The 13,242-nt window shown below is 38.6% G+C and overlaps 1 protein-coding gene across 7 annotated transcripts in view; it reads left to right on the top strand.

The window, feature by feature from the left end:
- Nucleotides 1-4,688, top strand: part of LOC108244521 (protocadherin-15) — a 189,349-nt gene extending 184,661 nt beyond the window's left edge. For 6 of the 7 annotated variants that reach the window (XM_037973638.1, XM_037973639.1, XM_017430853.2 and 3 more), the window contains 3 exons: nucleotides 224-338; nucleotides 510-2,407; nucleotides 3,235-3,370. In XM_037973638.1, the coding sequence (XP_037829566.1) occupies nucleotides 224-338; nucleotides 510-2,387 (1,993 nt within the window). In that variant the 3' untranslated portion in view covers nucleotides 2,388-2,407; nucleotides 3,235-3,370. Of the gene's footprint in view, nucleotides 1-223; nucleotides 339-509; nucleotides 2,408-3,234 lie in introns of all 7 variants that reach the window. The other variant, XM_017430834.3, reaches the window with a different exon arrangement.
- Nucleotides 4,689-13,242: the final 8,554 nt, after the last annotated feature.

The raw sequence follows: 13,242 nt of genomic DNA on the forward strand, positions 1-13,242 counted from the left end.
TCTTTGTCACACCCCCACACTGAATCTTTAGGCACTTTATGCCTAAATATAGTCTCTGTCAATGACACAAGGTGTTTGATAATGCCTTTGTTTGTGGCAGTTTATTCTGCAGCTTGAAAATTGTTATTTTATGTAATTTGGTTTAAACAGATAGCTGAAAACTAAGCGGTTGTTCTGTTTAACTGCATGCCTGCAACACAATTTTGGTTTGTCTGTTTCTCAGGTATGACTTTCCTCAGTATGGCAGTCGGAGGAGGCTGATATCTCCCATGTATGATGAGTATGGAGAAGTGATCATGGAGGATGATGGGTATTACTACAGTCCACATGGCCCTGAGGTATTACCTTTCCTTGAATGTGATTTTTCAAATGAGAATTAAATTGGCAAGAAAGTCCACTAATGGGTTGCAAATGTCCAGTGTAATATTCTAACAGAACCCTCTGTGGCATTTCATCAGTCTTACTTTATTATCACAAAAGGTTGCTAAAATAAATTATAACTGTCTTAGGGCCGAGGCAGAGGCAGAGGCCGTGGTGGCATGAGAGGTAGAGGTTCACCGAAGAAGGTTGCTTTTAGGGACCTGCCACCAGAGGAAGAAACTGAACAAGCTGAGCCAGCAGAGGAAGGCGAGCCTTCAAAGGCTGCCAAGAGACTAAAGTCTGTCATGAAACTCAGCAAACTCCTGGCGGCCAGCAAAGGAGAACAGCCGCCATCTGATGCTGGTCCATCTCCATGGAAGAAAGCCAAAATGCTCAAGATGTTTGGCGCTGGTAAGAAGGACAAGGATTATGCCAAACTGATGTCAGCTCGTCGTATTGACAGTCAGGAGAGCCTCGCTGACGGACCAGCTGCTATGGGGCCAATAGACAGCAAGTCTGATGCTCGCAGTCGACTTAGCAAAGTTTTAAAGAAAATTAACATCAGCAACAAGTTAAAGATCAGGAGGAAGTCACAGAGCAGTGTAAGTCATGCCTCAGCCACAGAGAGTGAGAGAGATGAAGAGGCCTCACAAGCAGCCAGTGAGGATGAAAGGAAATCCAAAGTGTCTATTAGCGTGACCGAAAGTGAGCCAGAAGAACGCGCAAGTGGAAGTGGTAGGGAGAGAGACTCTGATGAGGAATCCTCAGAGAAAAGCAGTGTTGACAAAGATCATCTTAAAGTCGATTTAGATAGGGATGATACTAACGAAAGCACAGTGGACTCGGAGGAAGAGCACGATGAAGAACTTGGAGATTCTGATGAGGAGAGCAAGTCCAAATCTGAGGAAGAGGACACAGAAAAGGGCTCTGTCAGTGAGAAAGAATCAGGGAGTGATAGAGAGTCAGAGTCAGAGAAAGAATCAGATTCAGAAAAGTCCTCAGCTACAGAAAAAGAATCAGAGACTGAGAAGGAGTCTGACTCTGAGGACGAGTCCAGATCTGAGAAGGACACAGAATCTGGAACAGGCACAGCAACAGAACAGGAAACAAGCACAGAAAAGGGTTCAGCTACAGAGAGAGACTCTGATGAAGAGTCTGAGGAGGAAGAGGCTTCAGAAAGCACTAGAGAAAGTGGATCTTCTACACGTTCTTCGGTGAGATCATCAGCGACTGAAGCCAGCAGGGGGAGCAGTGCTTCTGGTTCTAGCGGCAGTGGCAGTGGGAGTGGTAGCAGAGGTAGTAGGAGTGGCACTGGGAGTGTTAGCAGTGCTGCGTCTTTATCTGGCTCAAGTGTCAGATCATCTCAAAAAAACAGATCATCAAAAATTGCCTCAGAGAAGTCCAGCGAGGAACTGAGTGAGGCCGAGTCAGGAACAGGGACAGCCAGCGATGCTGAGGCAGAGTCAGTGTCAGGAAGCGAACGTTCCTCATCTCGTGGGTCCAGCAAGAGAAAACTGTCTGGTTCAGAGATGAGCGAGAGGTCTTCAAATGGCAGTCAGATGACAGAGAGTGAGATGAGTTCAGCTGGTTCCCGATCCACTAGTGGGAGTCGGCGTTCGAAAAAGTCTGTCCTGAGCCGTGGCTCAGAGGGTACAATCACAGAGGAGAGTGAAGAAGAGGATGAAGAAGAACCTGAGACGGCTAATGAGAGCAAAGACTCTGCTAGTGAGTATAGTGATGAGTCAGCATCCAGGAGGTCAAGTGTGGTGTCTGGAGACCCTGGACCCTCAGCTCCCTACAGTGGGCATCCGTACAGCACTGACATCAGAAGCATCAGTGAAAAGTCTGAGGAGACATACGGAGGACTGTCTCCTATCACTGAAGTGGACGAGGACGCCATTTCTTCTGACAAATCCTCAGTCAGTGGCTCTGGATCAGGAGGCGGTGCTGCATCAAAGGGCTCAGAGGAAACCGAGGAAACGTCAGATGGTGATTCCGAGTCGGAAGGGAACTCTACATCCTTCTAAAGACATATTGTCACTGTGAAGTAAGAGTGAACAAAATCAATTACCTTTGCATGGGAGTGAAGAAATACTGCCTGCATCTACAGAGTGTTTCAAATGTCCACTTTTCTCATCTTTCCTGTTCTGTGAAAAAACCTTGTGCTTTTCTGCTGCATATTATCTCTATCTGACTTTTTTATCATCTTTGACTTATTCCTCTCTTTGATGTTTTCTGTCTGCTTTGTCGTGCATTTGAATTTTTAAAGCATCGTGCCCTTTTTCTCTGCTGAGACCTTCCATGTTGCAGTGAAGTTATTTTCTTGAGTCTTTTCCCTTGATGTTAATACTTTACTTAAAATCTCTATATTTTTCACTGTAAATCTACTTAAAGCTAAGTTTATGCTAAGAAACTTGCCATGAAAAAAAGTTATTATTATTTTTTTTATAGACCAGTTATCAACTAGCTCATTCAGCAACATTTAGTATTTGGATTTCAATAGTTGCTTCAAAACATGAATTTGTATAACTGGGTTTCTTTTAATTTAGATTTTACAAGGCACTTGATTACATTGTCTTACCTTTGTCAAAAGTAGGAATTTGTAGGAGTAAGTAATTGGCAATTTCTGACAAAAATATGGAATCACCACTTTAGAGAACAAAAACAACCACATAAATGACAAAAATGTAGATTTTAATAAGCTATCTATGAAGGTACCTACAGCTGGTATATCCATATATATTATCTGCAAAGCCACTTCTTTAAAAGCAACTTTCTTTTTGATTTCACAGAATCTTGGACACTCTGTGTGCACTTTATCTGAAAGCGAATCTATAGATTGACATTGACCTTCCTACCCTCTCTTTTTTTCAGGCTGGAAGAAAGAAGAGGATCAAGCTTGTGGTAGATCGGGAGAACGACACCACTTCCACTGGAGAAGAGAGCACTACAGACAGCCAGCGAAACAGGCTCCCCAACAGCCACAGCAACATCAATGGGAATATCTACCTCGCACAAAATGGCACTATTGTTCGAACTAGGCGACCGCCCCATTTAAACAACCTAAAGTTGGGCTCTCCGTGCCGACTAAATAAGCATTTTAAAAAACTTGACAAGTTAGGTGTGACTCATGAAGAACCCGCTCCTGCTATCAGCACGGAGAATTCAGAAAACAACACAGAAAACGGAGTTGGCACGTGTGTTCATCCTAACAAGGACGTAAACCTCAACACTTTGTCCTCTTGTGGTTCACTGGGATCAGCAGTTACAGATCTAAAAAGCTTTGGGTCCAAAACCAGTATTGCCAAGGCCATAATTGACAGAAACAACAGTGGCAACAGTGGGCCATGTGTCAATGAAGAGCAAGAGACTTGTGTTGACAACCACAAGAGCAGTCGGGAAACACTGGAGTCCCACAGTGAACACACATTATCAGATGAAGACGAACTGTGGATGGGACCCTGGAACAGCCTGCACATACCTATGACGAAACTATGACTGGCCATTCTCCAACTGGATTCCCTCTTTGTTATTGCCCTTTTTCAGTGTTTTATTTAAGAAAATCATTCTGAAATGTGTGCCTCAGCTGAAATAGCTCCTATCACGGAGAGGTGATTGAACCTATTATATATATTTTTTTTAAATGAGGCTTACTTTAATCCAACTTGTATCCCCAGCAGGGCTATAGCAGATAAAGGCAATGAGTGCCTCAAAGAAACAAAAGATTTTATGACAACCATGAATGACTGATTTCATTCTTTACTGAACAATCTACATTTCTTTTTTTTTTTAATTGAGCAGCTCCATGTTCAAAATCTCATTTTTAATTTGTGGTTTTAGTTATATAACAAAGATCAATGTTATTTTAGCAAAGTTGGTAAAGGTATTTACAGAGAAATTATGATCAGATGAAAATGTTGTGATCTTATAGTAAATGCTAAAGAAAAAAGCCTATTTTGGTATTAGTATTGAACTTGCAAATAATCCAGAATGTCATTGATGGTTTTATGTTGTGATCCATTGGAAATGTCTTTTGAAAATTTATGGAAAATATATAAAATTATTTTTGTCTATTTTGTATCTAACAGAGATGGAGAATCTAACATATGATATTGCAAATATAATATATACACGACTGTCCTCACTGAGTTCCAACAGTGAATATGACGGTGCAATCATAGTGTTTTTATATGGGCATTTGTACTTACAGAATGTGGTTTTTTGAATCCTTTTACATGATGCAGATTCTCCCTGTTCTTGTCATAAGTATTGGAAGAATACCAAAAAAACTGGTATCACATTCACCAATAAAGCTCTAATCTATTTTACTTTGTGTTGTGTATTATAATTGCAAATACACATTGATTTAGCAACTTTGTCCAAAACTACACGGTAAAAAAAAGGATTTTAAAGGGTTCCAGTTTGGTTGCATTTAACCACAATGGGACTTTTGCGCTTAATGGGTTTTTAATGTGACATAGTAAGAGTAAGAATAGTTGAAATGAAAATACGGATTATGTTATTGGTTTCTTATACCTGTGAACATACTGTATTTGTGTGAGTAGATGGGTGCCATTTTAGCAATAACACGAATGTTAAATAGAACCGTTAGGTAAAAGCTGAATTTCAAGGCAGTAGCAGAAAGATGGTGCTATCTTGTAACAGTGGGCACACAATGTGCCGTCAGAATGAAATGAGACCTTTTTTATTTGAGTGGTTTTTTACTTCAAAGAAAAGCCTCAATAGGTAACCAAGCACCAGCATATGGAGAGTTACTATAAAGCTTTGAAAAGTGTGCCAAAAAAGTGTCAGAAAGAACCAGTTCTGACCCCACTTTTATACCTCACAAACTGACAAAAGGGAACAAAGAAAAAGGGCTTTTAATGTAATTTTATCAAAAAGGCAACATGGAAGTGGTAATGGAGCCACAGTCTCAACTGATTTTTATCAGATTGACATATATAACACATGCCTGATGACATTTACGAAAATGATTTTTTTTTCTTACAGTCATTCAAACACCGAGAATGCCAGTCACTTTCTTCAAGTACTATATTGTCTGTTGTTCAGAAAAGAGCAAAACCTGAATGCCAACGTGAAGTAGCTTGAAAAGGTTTTCTAAGAAAAAAACAAAAAAAACGAAACTAGCGGGGAATCCTGTTCATAGCATAAGCCTTGTGCTAAATCAGTCATGGCCTGTTTTAACCAGTTTTCTCATAAATGTTATGTTCTTTGTTGTATAAATTAAAGCTTTGATATGAAAGCAGTACTCTTAACCAGACAAAAATAATAATTTCCCTGAGATACTTGTCTGTGCCCACATCTTAAGCACAAAGCTTCACCACTCTTTTTCAAAAATTCTGTTAGCGTACTGGGCCCAAAACATAATGGAAGCATGTATGCCTTTCATAAAATCATGTTCAAGGCCTCTTTTTTTTCCCACTTCACTTTAATTACAGCTACATGGATGAATACATTCTCTTCAGTGAGTGTTTCACTTGAGAGAACTCATAATTCAATGCCCCATTAAATGGAATTTACCTGCCATTTACATTTACTTCTATGGCTATAATGTCTAAGGATGATTGTATTCATACCTGCAAGATTTATTTTTTTATGTTTCTTCACAGTTTTCAGTTAGATAGATGTACAACTTGACAGGAAAAAGGAATGAATCATGCATTCATAGACCTAATGTAATGATTTTAAGAAAGTTATGAGAACAGGCTAATTATAGGACAGTTTTGTTTTTTTTTAATGAAAAGTTAGTAAAATAAGTAAAGAAAAATATAATACTGTAGACTAGATTCTGGTTATTTGTGAAGCGCTTGTTGAATATTTGTGAAGCATTTGCTCACACATCTCCTCATATTTGCAGCAGATGCGATGCATGGTTTGAAAAACAAATTCTGTAAATAACATGTCTTCATGAAAAGCAAAACTAATCAGCGAAGGGTATTTTTGATGTCTCAAAAGCAGTTTAGTAAAACTGCAGATCAGAAAATAAATGTCATCATGTTAGTAAATATTGTCAGGCAGATCATTTTCACAGCTGAATTTTCTGATGATTATAACAACTTTTTTTAATCCACCATAATTACAAAAAATAAGTTATGATGCTGATCTGTTTTTAATTAATGGGAAAAACAAATGCAAATCCCACCAGTTTCATCAGTTTTTTTCATGCTTATTGTAGAGTTTGGTGCTCATGTAAATGTTAGCATGATATAAACAAAGATGGTAAATATGTTGCGCATTGAGCCATCAGTTAGTTTAGCTCAAAGCACCAAATTGGCTCAGTGAAGCCCCAAAGCAGTGTACAGACAAAATAAAAGAACGTGATATAGTGCAGCACGCTTTTTTTTTTTTTTCTTCAAAACATGAGTTTATGAGGTTATGATAATGCAATACTCACATTTCAAATGCCCTCATTTGCTGTCATTAAATTGTTATTACCACAAGCAGTCTTGGCTTTACAGTACAGATATGTAAAAACTCAGCTTTATCAACTAATCGCAGAGCGGCCGAGCAGTTTCTCTGTACCCCTGTAGTGTATAATCTTCACCTCGGGGTTGATTTAAATGTATTTATACATCCTCCAAAACAGCTTCCGCCACAGTTTGTGTTAATGTGAAGTCATTTTCTGCAGCAGTAATTCTGTAATAGACCTGTGGAGGTAAATCATGACACAGAAATACTGCTGTGCTTCACCGAGATTCATAAGCCTCTAAAGATTTTATGGATAGTGATTATTCATTTTCTGGGGAGCCTGTTTAGTAAGTTGTGCTATATGTGCACTGGAGAAACCTACACTGGGGTCATGCTCGGTCTTTACAGTGGCAGATGCTTATTGTAATTGGCCTTTGGAGCCATTTTGTATAACTTGTAGTTTAATTACTGCAAAAAGCCTAATCTTGCATGCAGATACATTCCTTATACCCCTTTAGAAAATGATCATCTTCATTGGCTTGACAAGGATTGCAGTGTTATTGCAGCACAAAGCTTCTGAGTTGTTTACATTCAAGTTGTCAATAAGAAGATTTGGAAGCTATTTTGCAGAAATGCATCAATATTAAATCACCTAAAACAGGGTGAGAGGCTCACAAAGAGTTTGAATTCTGATCTCTTTTTTTTCATAAGGAGTCACATTAGTCTGACATGTAAAACCTGGAAGAATAATTATTCCCTGCTGGGACTGAAATGGATATCTCACAACATTCAGATTCAGAGAACTGTGATCTGGTTGAGTATAAGGGTGTAAAGATGAGTCTTGGGCTTTTATTAAAGGTTTTGCCTACAAATGTAGTATTGTCATTAATATTAATATTATTTACCCTGTAAATAATTTTGGACACTTCTGATTTTTTTTAATGCTGGCAAAGTTTTGTGAAAAGATGAAATCAACACAGCAGGTATTATGAGGCGATGATGATCCAAAAGGTTTTAAAACTTAACAAACATTTATTAATGGCCTAAATGAAACTGAAGTCATCTAAATAGAATTCATGCACTTTTGTGATAAAATTGCTATTTACTGTGTGCCTCCCTGTTTACTGATCCCTCTAGAATGAAGAAACATGTTCCCTACTCATCATTTTTCTCACATAGATGTTGTAAAATGATGATGTAAGATGAAGACACCACAGTTGAAGTGGATTATACGTTTATACCCAGTGAGGAATGTTTCCCATGAACAGGTAAATGCTGTTGTCATTACAGCTTCTCCAGCCAGCCTTGTGACTCTCACCTATATATACAACCTATTTAGGATATCCTGGCCTACAACAGGGAATATGGTAATCTACCCATGAGTCATTCTAAAGGAGATTATCACAAATCCCCAACAGAGGAAGGAGGAAACTCCTCATAATACCTATCCGTCACCATTGCTTACTGCATGCTCAGACCTGGAGGGTTGTACCCTTCATTTCCTCCAAAAGCCTGACTCCAAAACAAAATGATCTATTTCACTACATATGTATTTAGAGGGGGGTGAAGAAAAAAAATCCTTCTCTTGAGGATGTTAATGCATACACAGAAAATGATCCTGAAACCAAAATAAAGGGGCAGTGTGTTTTGTGAGCACACACCGGAGCTGCTGGTGAAATAACAGCACAAGACAAGCATCCACAGTGTCATTATTTCTGTCACCCAGTGAACTCTGACTTTTTACCAGTTGAATTAGATCAGACATGCCCTGCAGCCATCACAGATGGGAAGAGTTTAGTGCTACCGGGTGGACGGGAGCTGGTTGCAGGTTGGTTATTTCAGCAGAGCCACATTAGAGGGTGCTGTGCAATAGTGCTCTCAAACATAGGCTACACCATCTGGTGTTAAGACTATTTCTTTGATAAACAGCAAAAGTGTGAATTGAAGGTCTTTGATGCTTTCTAGCTTTGATGTTTTTTGTTTTTTTTTTGTTTTTTTTTTGAAGTAAACAAGATTCATCTTGGCAAGTTTCCGAGTTTTAGTTTTGATTTCACATAGATATAGGATGCAGTGAGTGTTTGTTAACTTGGGTTTCCATGCTAAGGGACAGGATATATGCAAAGGCCTCAGATATAAATCCGAGAAGTCCCAAAGAGATTAATAAAAACTTCACAAGTCTCTGCGTTAATCCTTGCTCTTTTTCTTTTGCATAAATGAAAAGCTTTAACATTATTTTTGGACTTAACAATGTGTAGACATGGAGACTGCAGCTTTGAGTCACAGTTTGTGTCATTTAAATACTCCGGGAGCCATTGAGCTAATAGGACCTCTGCCTCAAGCACTGAATATATGTTTGTAAAAGTATCTTTTATGTAGGGATACTCAATGTTTTTGGCATGTCATTAGTATACGTTCTTAAGTGTTTTAAAACTAAACATCAGTATCAGGCAAAACATGCATTCAATGTTAAAGGTGCAAATTGCACATCATCAAAACGCACATCAAAAAGAAAAACTGCTGAAAATAACTGATGCAACAATTCCTGGTGGTCTGTCTCTGTCCTAAATTATATTATACCTGAAATGAGAAACAAACAACACCAAGGTGGATCAGTTCTCCTACTATAGTCTCAAAGCTAGAAATAAAAACAGCAAATCATTTTTCGTTTTTTACTTCATCAGAGCCTAATATAGTTTCAGATTCTATTTGCTTTGTTGTTGTTTTATGTCTTACTGGCCAGAAAGCGGAGATGCTTCTCTGATATTGATGTAAATCCATAATGAGAGCTCTGAACTTTCTTGGTCAGGGCCTAATTCATCAGTGTTTCTGCATCAATAGTAATTGAATTACCTGCACTAAGGAAACAATTCATAAACGTTTTCTCCTCAGGGCACACAGAGGCCACTCAATCATTTGCAGATTTTGCCCTGCAGCTAAGCCACCTGTTAAGTTTACGTTGGACATATTTACATTTTACCACACAAACCACTTAGTATTCCAACCTGACAGTAATAGAGCCATGATACAAGGAAAAACTGAAAATATTTTTTTTTAAATCCTTTCATGACTCAAATGAATTATTCAGACTCGATAATTCCTTTACAAAGCACGCTATGAATGACAGCATCGAATACTAGTTTCAAAAGAACGATTCATTTGCAAAATAATAAAGCATATAAAATTTGTTCAGAAAAGTAATGACAGTGGCAGCATTTCAAAAGATTCATATTGTCTTTGCTCACTTTGAGTAATGAAGTTACTGAACATTACTCTAATGATAAAACATGAATTATCTGTCAGTCACAGGGATTTCCTGCTGTCACTCATCCAGAATATATTAGCACAACACTTGATTTTCACATCAAAAATTTGGAATGCCCCAGAGAGCGATAGTAATGAATATTGTAATGACTTAGAACCATGGGGCCGTTTGCTTTTGAACACATTAGTCACTGTTACATAAACTGGTGCCTCGCTGTCGTTTTAGAGGCTCTTTACTCTGGGATGTATTTGACAAGAGAAAAATGAACTCATGTAGGGATTTACATGTGAGTGTTGTGCCTTTATTTTCAAAATGCTGCGTCATTATGAAAGGAAAACATGAAAATAAAACTGAAAACACACAAAAAACGGATGTTTCTCTTGACAGCATCCTGAGTGCTCTGAAAGCAATTCAATATTTCATGAAGCATCTTTAGCTTCAACACAGACACAGCCACAAGATGGCGCCGGTTACCCACAGCTTGAAGTTCATATCTGCCAAATGAAATGTTGGTGAGGAGTCTGGACTAGTAAAAAGGAAACTGAAGATTAGTAACCTGACTATATTTGAAGCATTGCAGTTTGTTTCATTTGTGAATAAACAAGTGCTGTGAATATTGCTGATGCTTTTAGTTGTACTTTCTTTTTTAATATATATACATATATATATATATATATATATATATATATATATATATATATGTATATTTATATATTGTGGCTGATATTTTTATTCTCTTTGTTGTACAATAAAACTTTGATATGTGTTCAAATAATTACAGTGCTTTTTTTTTACTTTGGCAAATACATCATATCAGTTGCCCAATGCTCCCGCCTAATTAGGGAAACATTTCAAGTGAATATTTTTATATTTCTTTCTCCTATGCTGAAAACAACACATAAATTCTATTTTTATAGGGCTGTGCTCAGGCAGCGAGTAGAAGTCCATCATCATCTTCTCATTTCCTGAAGCTATTTAGGACTGCGCCTCTCCAAAACAGGCATACGATGACCGCAGCCGGAGCTATCTGGGGACCTGCCTTCAGACTAATTCAAGGATATTAGGATGTCTCTGAGTGTTTTGTTTTGACATTTCTATATCTTCATTGAGTGTTGTGTGTGCAGCCTGTGCACTCCCTGACTTGCTGCCGTTCCTCTCAGATGCTTTTGGGCTTCCATAACTATATATTGTACATCTTGAGTGCTTTATAATTTCTGTCTTGCACATTGTTATTTTGGAAATGAACTCAAAACCCAAAGTAAGGTTTAACTGACAGAAAGGTCTCTCACACACGCGCGCACACGCGCTCGCGTCTACACACACGCTGCTGCCGCTGCTCAGTAAGCCCAGTCCTGTGACATGCCACCCAAAGGTTATATTCTATCTGAAATGTTAGGTGTGTTGTAAAATACACACTCCACACTGTCTGGCTGTACTAATGAAGGTGTGTGTGACGGGTAGTCCCATGTCAGTACCATGTATAGTGCACCACTTTAGTGCTGCATGCAAGGTCACATCAAGTCTTATGGTCCATACCAGCTGTGCCACACTTACTTAAATCTCAGTATGTTAGACTCAGTAAAGACCCTATTTAACCATATAATTATAATATTTTCAGTGGGAATTTTGATAGATTTTTTTTATTATTATTTGGAGGCCTTTTTCCAGCTTCTCTCAAGAGGAGCCAGTTGAGGTGGTTCAATCATCTGGTAAGGATGCCCCATGGATGACTCCTTAGGGAGGTGGTACAGGCATGTCCAACAGGGAAGAGACCCTAGGGAAGACCCAGGACATGATGGAGAGACTATGTCTCAGCTGGCCTGGAGAGCTTTGGAATCGTCCTGGAAAAGCTGGAAGAGGTGGCTGTGGCAAGAGATGTTTGGGCCTCCTTGCTCAAGCTGCTTTGCCCCGCAATCTGACTCCAGAATGAGCAGCAGATAATGGATAGATGGTTAGGTTGTCTTTTCCTGTGCTTTCTCTTTTTAAAGGGAAGTGGGATTTTGTAAAAAGATTATAAACAATTCTTGCCTTACCTGTGGCAGATATATTTTTTTTCTCCTTGGTTCGGAGAAATGGAGCTTAAATCTACCAGGTTTAAGCCTCTGGCAGGACTAAAATCAAAGAAGAATGCTGCCGGTTTATAACAACTATCTATCTGTCTATTTGTTGTTCTGTTTTTGTTTTTTGTTTGTTTGTTTTTTTCAGCTTATCCATGGTTGGGTCACAGAGGCAACAGGTACAGGAAACCCAGACTTACCTCTGGTTATTTGATTAGTATTTAATAAGTCTTTTATTAAGTCTTTACACCATTGTCAATTTCACATTATGCATTTTTAGTACAAATGCAATATTCTTGCCAGAAATGCGACAGCTGCTGCTATTTACACAAAATTATATGTAAATAACCACATAATGCACAATTAAAGCTAATGTAAATGGCCATCTGTTGTGAACATTTTGAGATTGAAGTTGTTTTAAGATGGCATAAGTCCACTTTGTTTGTGGCCCCGTTCAAATTAGCCATTAATTTATCAATCCATTTTTTTAGGTCTGATTCCGATTAACAAGTCATCTACTACAGATGAGTAGTTAATTTTTCATAATCTTTCCATAAAAAGCCCACTTCAAAAGATCTGATCTATCGCTTCATGTTCATATGGAGAACATAATGAAGATTTTCACACATAAAAAGCTTTTCTTGCATTATTGTGAGTCTGGCACCGCCGTACTTGACCAAACCTGTCAGACTGTGAGCTTTCAGCACCCACAGTGTTAATGTATAATGTCAACGCAGTAGGGAGCCTTGTTAAAAAGCAATTAAGCCAAAATGATTTAAACATTGTGTGGTTTGGCCACTGGCAATCCTCGAGGTGCACACTGTGTTGTTGTCATCTTAAAAACGAGTATTTCTCTGTCTGCTCACACAGAAAACCGCTATTTGTGTGAGTGTAGCCCTAACCACACTTTCCCACACCCGCCAAACCATACCAAACCACAGACTTCAGAAATGTGTACCACACACACACACACACACACACACATACAAAGAGAGAGAGAGAGAGAGAGTATTCACATGAAGAGTAATTGAGGGGTTTGACTAGTTTTTGGTGCATTAAAACAGTAGCTGTTTTAAATGACAGGGGCTGAGACATACTTGCATTGATGTCTGCAAGGCTGGTAAAGATGGCTGA

The sequence above is a fragment of the Kryptolebias marmoratus genome, linkage group LG22, assembly GCF_001649575.2.
Source record: "Kryptolebias marmoratus isolate JLee-2015 linkage group LG22, ASM164957v2, whole genome shotgun sequence".
NCBI classification, from domain to species: domain Eukaryota; kingdom Metazoa; phylum Chordata; class Actinopteri; order Cyprinodontiformes; family Rivulidae; genus Kryptolebias; species Kryptolebias marmoratus.